At 37.3% G+C, this 12,941-nt stretch overlaps 1 protein-coding gene across 3 annotated transcripts in view; it reads left to right on the forward strand.

Annotated features, from left to right (window-relative positions):
• Nucleotides 1-12,941, forward strand: part of Tbc1d19 (TBC1 domain family member 19) — a 115,667-nt gene that overhangs the window by 46,705 nt on the left and 56,021 nt on the right. For 2 of the 3 annotated variants that reach the window (XM_005359235.3, XM_026785130.1), the window contains 2 exons: nucleotides 8,148-8,222; nucleotides 12,177-12,239. In XM_005359235.3, coding sequence (XP_005359292.2) covers nucleotides 8,148-8,222; nucleotides 12,177-12,239 — 138 coding nt within the window. The remainder of the gene's footprint in view (nucleotides 1-8,147; nucleotides 8,223-12,176; nucleotides 12,240-12,941) is intronic. The other variant, XM_026785129.1, reaches the window with a different exon arrangement.

The raw sequence follows: 12,941 nt of genomic DNA on the forward strand, positions 1-12,941 counted from the left end.
TGTAGACCAGGCTGGTCTCGAACTCACAGAGATCCGCCTGCCTCTGCCTCCCGAGTGCTGGGATTAAAGGCGTGCGCCACCACCGCCCGGCTCCATTTAGAGATTTTTAATCGTTGTCACACTAGCAATGTAACAGGTTCTATGATTAAATAAACCCGGTTTAAACTCAGAGTTGCCTCAACTTACTGAACACATATCACTGAGCAAATGGCTTAAATTTCTTCAAGCCTCAGATAATGGTACATAAATATAGGTAATAATATTTATATCACAGAATTGTGACAAATATACAAAAAGTAACATAGATAAGAATATTATATAATAATGGACACAAATGTCTGCCACTAATGGCAGTAGTCATAAAAATTAGTATTATCTATAATTATGTTACAAATCAGTTGTGATTTATAATTCAGATAACAAACTAAAACATTACTGTCTGTTATAAAAACTACATTTCTAACCTTTGCAAGTTATGTGTAGTGTGTCTGTTTATATGTGTATGATGTGTGTCTTAAGTCTCCCTCTGAACAGCACTAATGTCATCTTCTGTTTGAAAGAATGAAACTTGTAATTTACAGTAGAACAATTTTTCAGCATGAGAGATATTGCTATCTTTTGGAAACAATTTGGAGATAATTGTTTACAAAGCATATTTTTTTCTGTTTGTTTGATCTTCTAGAAAACATAATTCTTTGGATTTAAGTTTCCAGGTAACAAATGCCCTCACTACTATGGAGTCAGACAAATTCTGTTCTGTGTGCAAAGGAATTGCTACCTTTCACACCAAATTTAGAATTTTTCAAAAAATATCACCTTAATAATGACAGACAATGATTGTTTTGGGCAGTATTCCAACATGATTTTTACATTTAAATTTTGAAATTGTAGCTATTTAAAAATGTAAACTTAAATGCAAAATCTATCTAATATTTATAATTAGAAATTAGTATTTTCAGAAAAACAGTGAGTACAGAAGTTTCGAAATTACTGTTACAGGTGAAGCCTTGAGGGTGGGGTGGGGAAGGAAGGGGGAAATACTTTTTGCTGAATGAATTGTCTATTATTTAAACTATATACCTAGTTGCAGTCATAGTTGAAACTTTGGACACATAAGCAGACATTCAGATTTGCTCCTCCAAATCTATTGTTTAGACGTTTGCTGAGGTCATTGTTCTGTCTTTGAATGTTTCCAGGAAATGAAAGCTATTCTAAGATAAAATTTTATTGAGATATTTATTTTTTCTTTTTACTGCAAAAAAACTTTAAACACAATACATTGCATTCCTGCTGGTTAATATGGTATATTCAATAGGAAAGCATTTAACTTCAACTTTTCTTTTTAAGAAAATAGGTGATATGTTTCAAAGGGTCACTTTTATATGCTCATTTTCTACACATCTCTGTGTGAGCCAAAAATGTATTTAGCAAATGTTATTTATATTTTTAAATATGCTTGATATCTGTTTGCTAACTAAAAACAAAAACTGTCCAATATTTTGTTCACCGATGAAACAACAGACACTTCTATGAGGCTTTCTTTAGTGATGTATATGTTGCGGGTGCCGGGTACCAAACCCAGTATTTCATACTTGCTAGGGAGGGTTCTCTGTCTCTGAACTCCCCTCTCCATGTGGGTTTTAAGTTTTTGGTGTTCTGTCTCTTCTCATTTATACATTTAGTAACCCTCCTTAATTCTTGTGGCTCCAGTTACAGTTACCTCAGAGTGACAGTCTTGTCAGGTCTCTTTCTTGAGGTTCAGATGGGTGCCCAGTGGACTGATGCACATGTATATCTTCTTAGCAATCATGAAGTCTTTGTTTATTTTGTACCACTGTCCATCAGCGTGCCCCGGATCCAAGGCTCATCCCATTCTTTTCTGTCTACATGAATCTCTTACTGTATTCATCTCTAATTCCCTCTGGACTCAGTTCCTCCATTTGTTTGAAATTCATGTATTTCTCTCTGTACATATTTCTGCCATTCCATTTTACAGTATTATCTTCTTGTGCCTGGATTCAGTCTGACTTCCAGCATGCACCCTTGTTCCCTACAAATGCTTTCAAACACCCTTTCTCTAATATTAACATCAGCCCACACAGACTTTGTTTTTTTCAGACAGGGTGTCTGTAGCACTGGCTGCCCTGGAACTCAATCTGTAGACAAGATTGGACACAAACTCAGAAATTCGCCTGCCTCTGCCTCCCTAGTTTTGGGATTAAAGGTGTGTGCCACCACTGCCCCTTTGCTTAAAACATTTTAAAACTTTTCTTTAAGATTTCTTAACACACCTTGTTTCTCTCCTATCTTTGCATATGTCCCATATGCCAAACAAACAAACAAATAAACAAGATCTCCCCTTATTACGGAGGTACTCCAAGTCTGTTCTGTCCCTTTCTCCAGAAAGCCTTCCTGAACCCGCACTGACATTAGAACTTTCTCACTAGTTATCTGATCAACAAATATTTCCTTAGGACCGTCTGCTCTGAGTGCTGTGGCCAAAGAAAAAAATCCTACCTAGCACATAAAAGATGATCAGGAAATATATACTAAATTACTGGATTCTAATTTAGTTTAAAACTTTTTATTATTTTAAAAAAATTGTGTGTGAATTGGTGTTTTGCCTGAACGTATGTCTGCGCACCACGTGCATGCAGTGCCCTCCAACGGCAAAAGAAAGCACTGGATCCCCTGGCACGGAGTTTACAGCTGGTGATTGAACCAGAGTGCTCTGGAAGAGTAGTCAGTGCTCCTAGGTGCTGAGCCATCATTCTGAACCCCAACCTAATCTTTGAGACGTCTACAGGATAGACATATTCATGGAGAATTAGTATGGCTATCATTTTGGCCATCAAGTCTTTCGTAGAGAATGTTGTCCAAGTGAGATAAGCAAACACCATTATCGAAGGAGTTGTGTCTCAGAGCAGCCATCCCTCTGCATAGCCCTGCAGGTTTGAGCCTAGAGCTCCCAGTTCACATCCTCTTTGTTCTAAAAATAAGTTATAGATTCTGTGTCTTTTCTAGCTGCTTCCCTGTTCCTCTTTCCTTTTAAAACTGCATCTTAAAAGTCTGTGCTATACTGAATTTTATTAATGACTTACATTAACTAATAGGATGCGTTGCTTTCTTTAATAAATTACTCAGTCTTCTGTAGTCCAGTCTATGCCCCCACTGCACAGCAGCAAATGCCCTACCCAGGTCACCAAGGAGCAGGGCACATACTTTAATTCTTATTGCTTCTGCACTTACTTAATACAGTTGCCTATTTTGTCCTTGGAATAATCTAGATCTTCATTTTAATTTACCTTTTTCTATTTTTTTTTTCTATTTTCATGGGAGATTAGGGCTTCTCAGAGACCATGAAGAGCTCTACCTCTCCTACTGCTCTGAGGCGGCAGACAGCCTTAAAACTGGTTCAGTAGATGTTTTTAAATCTTGAGGAACTATATTAGTGTGGAAAATAGCACCTACCTTTAATTTACTACTGAATACTTAATTTTGAATAAATGATGGATTATAATGTTTATGATGGTCTACATGAAAATAATGCACAATGCACAATGGTAATTCTAGAATTGGGTAGTTTACCTCATCTTCCGAGAAATTTTTCTGAACTTGTGCCTAAATCACATGATTTACAAAATAGTTTTTGGGTTTGGAGAGATGGCTCAGTAGCCGAAAGCATTGGCTGCTCTCCCAGAGGATCCAAGTTTGATTCCCAGAGCCCACACAGTGGCTCATAAAACCACCCGTGACCCCAGTCCCAAGTGGTCCAATACCCTTGTCTGGCCCCGTGGGTACACATGTTGTACACAGCTAAGTGCAAGGAAAACACTCAGAAGTGTGATTTTTTTAAAAAAATTCTTAACTTACAGTTTTGTGATGTATGATAACTTATCTGTCTAGATTCTTCCCATAGCTCTATCTCCAAGAGAGAGAATATTAAATGTCCAAACCACTTTAAATAAAATATAGTAAAGGTTAATTAAACATGTGTTTAGCCGAGTAAGATGGCATGTAAAATATAATTAAAAGCAAAGTACAAAAACATTTATCTATGTAATTGTTTCTTGTGTACACAGAAGCTTTGGTGCATACCAGTATTAATAGATTGCTATGACTTATTTTGTGTGCTCGTTGGTACTGAAGTCAATGTGAAGGTGCCACTGCCCTCATTTTATGAAGGGTACAGATACTTCTTAATTTGCTTATTAGAAGAAGCCAGTATATTTTGACTAAATATTGAAAGAATGTGAACTTGTTTTCTGAAGCATTTTTGCTATATTTTGCCTGTAATTTTGAAATTTTATGGACAGATGAGTTTCTGAACCAGCATGACTTTGCTTTCACTTGGCTACCCAGCATTTTGTATTTGTTGCATAATATTTTATTACTTTGTCTGAACTTTAGCCAGCTCTATTAGTTCACGGGATTACTCTGTAATTATATTTATGAGATTGTTGCCTATTTTGAATAATTGGGCCCAGTAAAATTTTGCTTTGTGATTAAAATTTTATTAAACACATTTGATATATTTCTTTATAAAAATATCTGATCCTAAAATTAGTATTTTAATGATTACTCTTATTAAGATATTTATTACTTTTCTAGCAATAGCCAAGAAAAGCATGTAATTAGTTGATAATAAAAAGCATTACAAAAAAGCATTACAAGTATGTAGTAATAATGAGAGGTGGGCCACTTCCCGCCACCCGGCTCCTGCATGGCTAGCTTTACCCAAAATAATTACACGGAAACTGTATTCTTTTAAACACTGTCTGGCCCATTAGTTCCAGCCTCTTATTGGCTAATTCTCACATCTTGATTAGCCTATTTCTAGTAATCTGTGTAGCACCACGAGCTGTTGGCTTACCAGGGAGATTCTTAACCTGCATCTGTGTTGGGTGGGAGAATCATGGCGACTGCCTGACTCGGCTTTCTTTTTCCCAAAATTCTGTTCAGTCTACTCTGCCTACCTAATTTTCTGTCCTATTAAAGGGCCAAGGGCAGTTTCTTTATTTAACCAATAAAATCAACACAAAACAAAAGACTCTCCCCCATCACAAGTACATTTGCAACTAAGTATTGTTGGGCACAGCAATTAAAGTAAAATTCTCTGTGAGCATTTATAATTCAGAAGTTACAAATACAGGTAAATCTTTTCAGTGTATATTACCCATAGAAATAATTCCTATAATTGATTTGATTTCATTTGTTTATATGTCAGCATACATATGAGCAAAAAGTTTTAAAGAACAAAATAAAAATTAATAGTGTAAACTCACTGAACCTTTTCTAAAGCACTATTTTCTCAGATGTTACCAGAACTGTGTTTATCTCTGCTTTATATGAGAGATATAAAAGTGCTAGGATAAAATGTAGCTTAATACAGCATCTCACTAATAATTTGCAGAACTGTCCCCCTCAGACTACACATACACTGTAGATGGTCAGGGAAGGGAAAAGACAGCCTGTCCTGTCCAGCTTGGATCAACTGAATTCACACTGGCAGGGCACTGAGTGACGGGTGGGACAGCTACTGGGCCTCCCATCACATAATCTGCATGTTAACAGAGGAAAGTCACAGTAGGTGCCATATGGGCCAGATTAACCCAACAGCCATTTCAAATCAAACCTTGAAAGTAACTCAAACTTAAGACTGTTTCTTACAAGCAATCTGAGTACAAGCTGAACAGTGGTTCTCACATTCTTCTTCCTGGAATCAGCACGAGGCTGCAATAGTACCACTATTTAGGGAGCACCATTTCTAAGGATCTAACCAATGCTGTAAGATAGGGATATGAACTGGTTTATGATTGGAGGAAGAAGACACACAGTCATATTCTGGGTGTATATGATAGTCACATGTATTAAGACCATGGTTAAGTACCTAGAAAACAAAAAAAAGATACTATAATTAAAATGTTTTAGTAGGATATTCTATAAAAATATTTAAAAATCAGTAGCTTTTATCCATATTATCAACTTGAAATACAGAAGTGAGACACACCTGGTTTATTATAGCAGGAACATGAAAAAGTTTAATGCAGAGAGCCTTGGAGTGCACACAAGGAAACAGTGCACACACAAGACAGAGAGCAGTAAAATCTGACCCCCAGGAAACCTGCCAGGCCCCACTCTGAGCTTATGCTATGTATCCATTTTCCCTCACAACAAAGTGCTGCTTGCTTTCTCTGGAGCCCACAAAAGATTATAGATTTGTCTTACACGATAGAGATCTCCATTGTATTCTTGGATGGGATGCCTTAACATCATAAAATAGCACTTTTTTCTTTAAAAAAATTGGTAAAATCTCTTTTATTTTTAACCACATGAGTCACCTTATGGTTTTTATGGAGGTTAAGTGTCTAGGAATAACCAAATCATTATTAAAGAAAGCGGAGTAGCGAATTAGTGAGTAGCCCTTGCTCTATAACTTTTACTTTGGTGGAAAATGCTGGTGCTGATAATTAGCTGTGATACTGGCAGAAAACAGTAAGACCTTTTTATACAAGGCACAATAATAAGTTCCAGGAAATATACAGATATTTGAGTGTAAAATTAGCAGCTTTTCAAAAATGATTTGTATGAACATGTGGTGTGAAAGCCTTTCCTAATGCAAGGAAACCCAAAACCATAAAGAACATCTAAAGAATTGTCAGTGTTTACCAAAAAATTAAAAAAAAAACATGTTATTTTGAAGAAAAGTGCTTACAACACAATGGCAGATGGTTGATTCTCCTTCTTAATGAAGAGACTGACACATTAGAGAGAAAGACCACCGAATGGACAGATAATCCTGTGAAGGGCGAATCCCTGCTATGGAAATATAAGGCCAGGAAGCAGAGGGGAGGATCTTCAGGTTGTTGATTGAAAAAAGTACAAATGAACACAACAATGCAATATCATTTCTCATTAATGCAGAGTTTATAGAGGTAGAGGTGTAGATTAAATGTTACCTCATTTTTCTGGGGGACTTTGAATTGGTATTGTTCTTGAAGAGTAGTTGGGCAGTCCGTATGTTGACAGAAGGTGTGTATAGTTTTCACCCTAGAGCTCCACTTTGCCTGTTTATCCAAAGACAGAGCAGCATAGTGCAGGAGGGGGATTTACTGCAGCTTGTGCACAGGGACAAGCTACTTAGAGACAGACAGCCTGAGTCTCCATTGATAGGGAAGTGACTTTAAAGCTATGGTGACTTTAAAGCTGTGGTGTGCAAGTCTTAAAGGAATTGAACCAGGGCTGACCTAGAAGCCTTCTACCAAGGACCAGCTCTGGTGTGGAAGTCCTTCTGTATATGTGTTGCTTTTATTGGTTAATCAATAAAGAAGCTGTTTTGGCCTGTGATAGGGCAGAATAGAACAAGGTGGGAGAGGTGGGGGGAGACTAAACTGAATGCTGGTAAGAAGAAGATGGAGTCAGTGAGATGCCATGTAGCTGCACGAGGGGAAAGATGCAAGCTGCCAGCTGGAACTTTGCTGCTAGGCTACCAGTGTCATGGTAAAATACAAAATAATGGAAATGGGTTAACACTAGATGTGAAAGCTAGCTAGCAATATGCTTAAGCTACTGGCCAAGCAGTATTGCAAATAATATAGTTTCTATGTGATTATTTTATGGTCTGGACAGCCAGGAACAAAAAAGCAGCCTCCCCCAACACAGCTCTCCTAGTATTCACATCTAGATGCTTCACAAGCTGTGAAGGGGAAAAGCAAACAGTAGTTGTGCCCAGCTGTAAAGCCTTGAACCCTGACAATGACAAGTCTGTGGCTTTGGACAGTGAGTTAGTGCGCTCTCTGGACCTAAGCTCCTCAAATGTGGGTGGAGATAGTTCTCAGTGTTCTATTTAACTTTGCTAAAGTAATCATAAGATGTACCTAGTTCATAAATGTTATAGTCATTATTATAGTTAATAAGTTTATCAAATATTGATTGAATACTCAGTAGGTATCTGTGATGAAAATAGGCATATTATTAAACATCTACTGTTACTTAACTATCATTACATAGTAATGAATAGATGGATAATGGATAAAACAGAGTCTCTACCTCTTAATGCCATAATTTTATTATTGACTATTGTTTATTAAGGTTTTAGGATGACATCATAAACATTAAATTTTTATATATTTTACTTTTAAATACAGGACATCCTGTATTATGAGCAACTTAAGACCAATGTGATACAGCATGACCTTTTGGTGGACAGTCTAATTTATAAAGTAAGTCAAAGTATTCATGGTTTTCCATTTCATCGGTGGCATTTACAGTGAAAAGCTTTCTCCCTGCAGGGCAAAAGTACATATTAAACTTGAGAATCAGTTTGAGTGACTGTGTGATAGTACATGCCTAGGATGCCTGTACCCTAAATCCAGGAGTTCAGGGTCATGCTTGGATTTTTAGTGAGTTTGAAACTAACCTGAGCTTCATGAGACCTTGTCAGAAAAGAAAGGAAATGAAAGAAAGGAAGGAAAGAAGGCAAGGGAGGGAGGAAATAACAGATGTGATCATTGTACCTGTGAAGTTGAGGCTGGTTTCCCAAGCTTGAGGTCTGCAGGCAGTGTTGTCTTCTTTCCAAGGAAATTGTTCTTATGTCCTTTTCCTAGCCCTTTCATGTTTTTGTGAAGAGAAAAAAATTTGGCCATTTTAAATTCAAGTCTTCCACACAAAGAAAGTGGGAAAACAACTAAAATTAAAACAAGACTATAATATTTTAATCCCATTTATCTCATAATTATGTAGGACTTATTGTATATTTTTCTTTGTAATAAAGCTATTTTAAATTATGTGTATGTGTCTTCATATGGGAGTGTGCACATGAAACAGATGCCCCCAGAGTTACAGGTGGTTGTGAGCTGTCTGAAGTGAGAAAACTTGAATTTTCTGCAAGAGTGGTTTTGTACTTTAAGTGGTTATGTAATAAACACTTCTTTAGTCTTGTAAATATGTGGTCAAGTATGTTTCAACTTAATAAGTACCTACTAAAAAATGTAGCAGGGATACATTGAGTAGTTGGTGCCAGGAATTATACTGTAAATATAAACATTTCCCCTGGAATGATTATGGTTCAAGAAATGTGTGGGAAAGGATAATAAATCTCCTCCCTGAATTGAATTCTTGGATTCTTTTATCTATACTGGCTTCTCCTCACCTCCCCAACAAGTTACCTTGCAGCTGTAACCTCTATTGTTTACTCTAGCCTGCCGGTTAGACCAATGTTTCTCATTCTTTTTTATCACATTCCCAATTAAAAGGCTTAATTAATCCCTAATAAGAATTAACGACAATCAGTAAGATTCTCTTGGGTGAGGATATGCTTTGGCATTCCACAAGCCTCTCTCTGTAAGACATCACCGTTACCCCTGACACCATTGGCTCAGAGTCAGTCTCACCTTTGCTGAGAAGGAACTGATTTACCTTCCCCATGGAACCTCTGATGAGTGATCCATTTCTTTCCCTGTGCTCTGTAGTTTCAGGTTTTCTCCAGAGCTATTCATGACTTATTCCATCCATCCCTTGACTTCTGTTTGGTTCAGCTGCTTAGCTGATTGTTCTAGACTGTTTCAGCTGTATAGTCATGGATCATTTTAATCCATCATTGTGATTTTTCCATATTTTTATTACATATATATTCTTTTCATTGATATAGTAGATTTTTTTTATGTATATGGATGTTTTGTTTGCATGTACATTTGCACACCAGAAGAGGGCAACAGACCCCATAGGGCTGAGTTATAGACAGTTGTAAGCCTCCATGTGGGTACTTGGAATTGAACTTAAGACCTCTGGAAGAGCAACCAGTGCTCTTAACCACTGAACCATCTCTCTGACTGATAGAGTAGACTTCTTGAAGATAAACATTGTCTTTATTTTCTTTGTGTTTTGATTTTGGTGTCCTTCATTCTGATCATCCTTATCTGCTGTCTCATAGTCTGTAAATATTTGTCACTTGTATTGGTTTAATAAAATGCTGATTGGCCAGAAGCCAGGCAGGAAGTATGGGTGGGGTGACCAGAACAGGAGAATTCTGGGAAGAGGAAAGGCTCAGTCTACAGTTGCCATCCAGACACAGAGGAAGCAAGAGAGAATGCCTCAGTGATAAAAGGTACCAAGCTACATGGCTAACACAGACAAGAATTATGGGTTAATGTAAGATTAAGAGTTAATAAGAAGCCTGAGCTAATAGGCCAGCCAGTTTATAATTAATGTAAATCTCAGTGTGTTTCTTTAGGACTAAATGGCTGTGGGACTGGGTGGGACAGAAACCTCTATCAACAGTGATCAACCAATGAGTACTTGTTGAATTGATTATATAGTGAGTTCAATAGTATCTGCATCTTTTGAGTGTAGAGGACCTTCAAGGTGCAGTGTTATCTACTTAAGTATATACCTGAAGGGACCTTTCATCAACTCTTAGAGTTTGCTGAGCACTGTCTCAGAATCTGATGCTGTTCTTAGCACTTCCCATACCTTTTGACATAAGTAGTGATGCAGCACTTCTTTATTTGGATAGCCAGCTTGCAAAAAAAAATGACCTGGAGACTTATTATTAATTATAAAAGCTTGGCTATAGCTTAGGTTTGCTCCTAACTAGTTCTTATAACTTAAATTAGCCCATATCTTTTAGTCTACATTTTTCCATGAGGCTGGTTTTCTCATCTCACACTTCTCATCATGCTTCCTCTACACCTAGCTGATGACCCCACCTTTCTTCTCCCCAGAGTTCTCTCTCTGCCCAGAAATACCACCTATATTTTCCTGCCTAGCTATTGGCCAGTCAACTATTTATTACACCAGTCACAGGAACACATCTTCACACAGTGTACAAATATCCCATAACATAGTAATCTACCCATCAACAGACATGGAGACTCAGCTTTCTGTTGTTACAGTGACAGTATATGAGATACTATTGTTGAAAAAGGAAAGGCTTACTTTACTGTATACTTCATACTATGGAGTCCTAGTGCTTTTTGGTCTGGGAAGTCAGTACTTCAGGGCAAGAGTCAAGGTAGAGCAAAGCTATTTGCCTCATGACAGCGAAGGTCCAAAAAAAAGGGACAGAAAGTTACCAGGGTCCATATCTCCTCGAGTCACCTCTCAGTAACTGTACTTCTCTCACTGGGTACCAGCATTTAAAGTTCCAGCACTTCTCAGAAGTGCCTAAGCCTTTAACACAGACTTTTGGGGGTCATTTATCAAAGCACAGTGGCCTGGATTTGGAGCAGTGTAGCCAAAGTTATGCAGCTAGAAGTAGTGTAAGTGAATTAGACTCTTACTCAGATCTGGTGGAATGTTCGTGCTTTTGACCCTGAAGTACACAATCAACATCTCAAGTCACCATAAAACCTGTTCAGAGACAGTCTGGGGGTGGGGTGCTGATGTTTTGCTTTTTCTTTGAGCTATTGTTGGTTTGCTACTGGATAGGTCACCTATGTAATGATACATCGCATCACATCACAGAGAACTGCAATTGGGCCATTAGTTTCTGTTAATCATCATTGAGCCATCAAGCACATATTTTGATGGCTTAGGTGTCAGACCCTGTGATGGACCTAAGTGTATATAAAGCAAGGCACTGGAGATGAGAGAGCCAAAAGTCTCTTTGGGAGAGTAGAATTCTTTTAAGTAGTCTCAGAACAAGAAATGCACACAGAAGTATGTAAAGAAAGGACCAACATTCTATCCAGTAGATGACATGAACCATCCCATGAGTTCATGGGGCAGAAAGTCACAGTTAGCCCCCCAAGAGCAGGTGGTGATTTTCAAGTGACCAATGACAAACACATAGGAGATGTTTTGAGAGAATGGCTAAGTGTGTTAGCTGTGAGTGGTGAGGATGGAGTTTAGTCTGGGGGAGAGTGTTTACAATTGTAGCTGGGTTTCTGACCCTCTTGGTTTTTCTTTTCTAGTTTTAAGACATTTAGGAGGAGATTAACTGAAATAAATCTTAAGGAGTTTTAATGAAACTTTAAGAAATTAGAAATCAAGTAATGTAGTACATATTTTGCTGAGTAAATATGTAATAGGAATAAAATCTTACCAGAAAATTTCTATAACATCACATAAAATATGTAATTCATTGTAATCTTATTTCCAAATGTTGCATTTGTTGTTTAGAGTTAGAGGCAGTTTCATTTGAGTAATTTTCAGTGCTTTGTAACTTTTAATTGCAGGATGTGAAGCTGACAGCAAGCAATGATGATTACTATTTTGTATTTGAAGATTATTTATATCAGGTAAGTTTTTAAGTTATCCAGATCTTTGTTTTAGATTCTCCAAGTTATAATACTTTAAAGATATTCTATAGTTAAATAAATCTTCCAAATTCCAAAGTGAGTTTCTGGGCTGCCCCTTTGGTTAAATATGCTGCAGCCAAAATTTGCTATCAGGTCAGTTTCTATAGTTTTTGTTGGCACAAATTATAAAACTGGATGCTTAAATACTTAAGCAATCCCAAGATGTTTAGAGAATGTATTTTACATGATACTTTCTATTGGATATATTAATAAGTAGTTAAATGTTCTAAAACCAGTGTGGGGAATCATGATTATTCTGATCATTTTGACAGACACAAACTTTAAAACATCCATTAGAAATATTTCAGAGTACAGGCTAAATGAGAGATTAAAATTCAGGGTGTATAGACTCAAGATACATTGCACATATATATAAAATTGTCAAAGAATAAATAAATATTTTTTAAAAAATAAGCATGTCAAAGAACTAAAGAATCCATTCTTGAATAAGTAAAGGAAGGTTGGATGACTTATTAATCAAGTAGATAAGGTCAATAAAGAGATGAAAATAAAGTAGGATCAAAACCCCTTGCCAGGAGGGGGGAGGACCTAAGACTTACCATAGGGCAGGGCACCCTGACTGCTCTTTGGACTGGAGAGGGAGGGGGAGAGGAGTGCGGGGAGGGGGAGAAAGGTGGGAGG

This window comes from Microtus ochrogaster, linkage group LG1 (genome assembly GCF_000317375.1).
Source record: "Microtus ochrogaster isolate Prairie Vole_2 linkage group LG1, MicOch1.0, whole genome shotgun sequence".
Classification (NCBI taxonomy): domain Eukaryota; kingdom Metazoa; phylum Chordata; class Mammalia; order Rodentia; family Cricetidae; genus Microtus; species Microtus ochrogaster.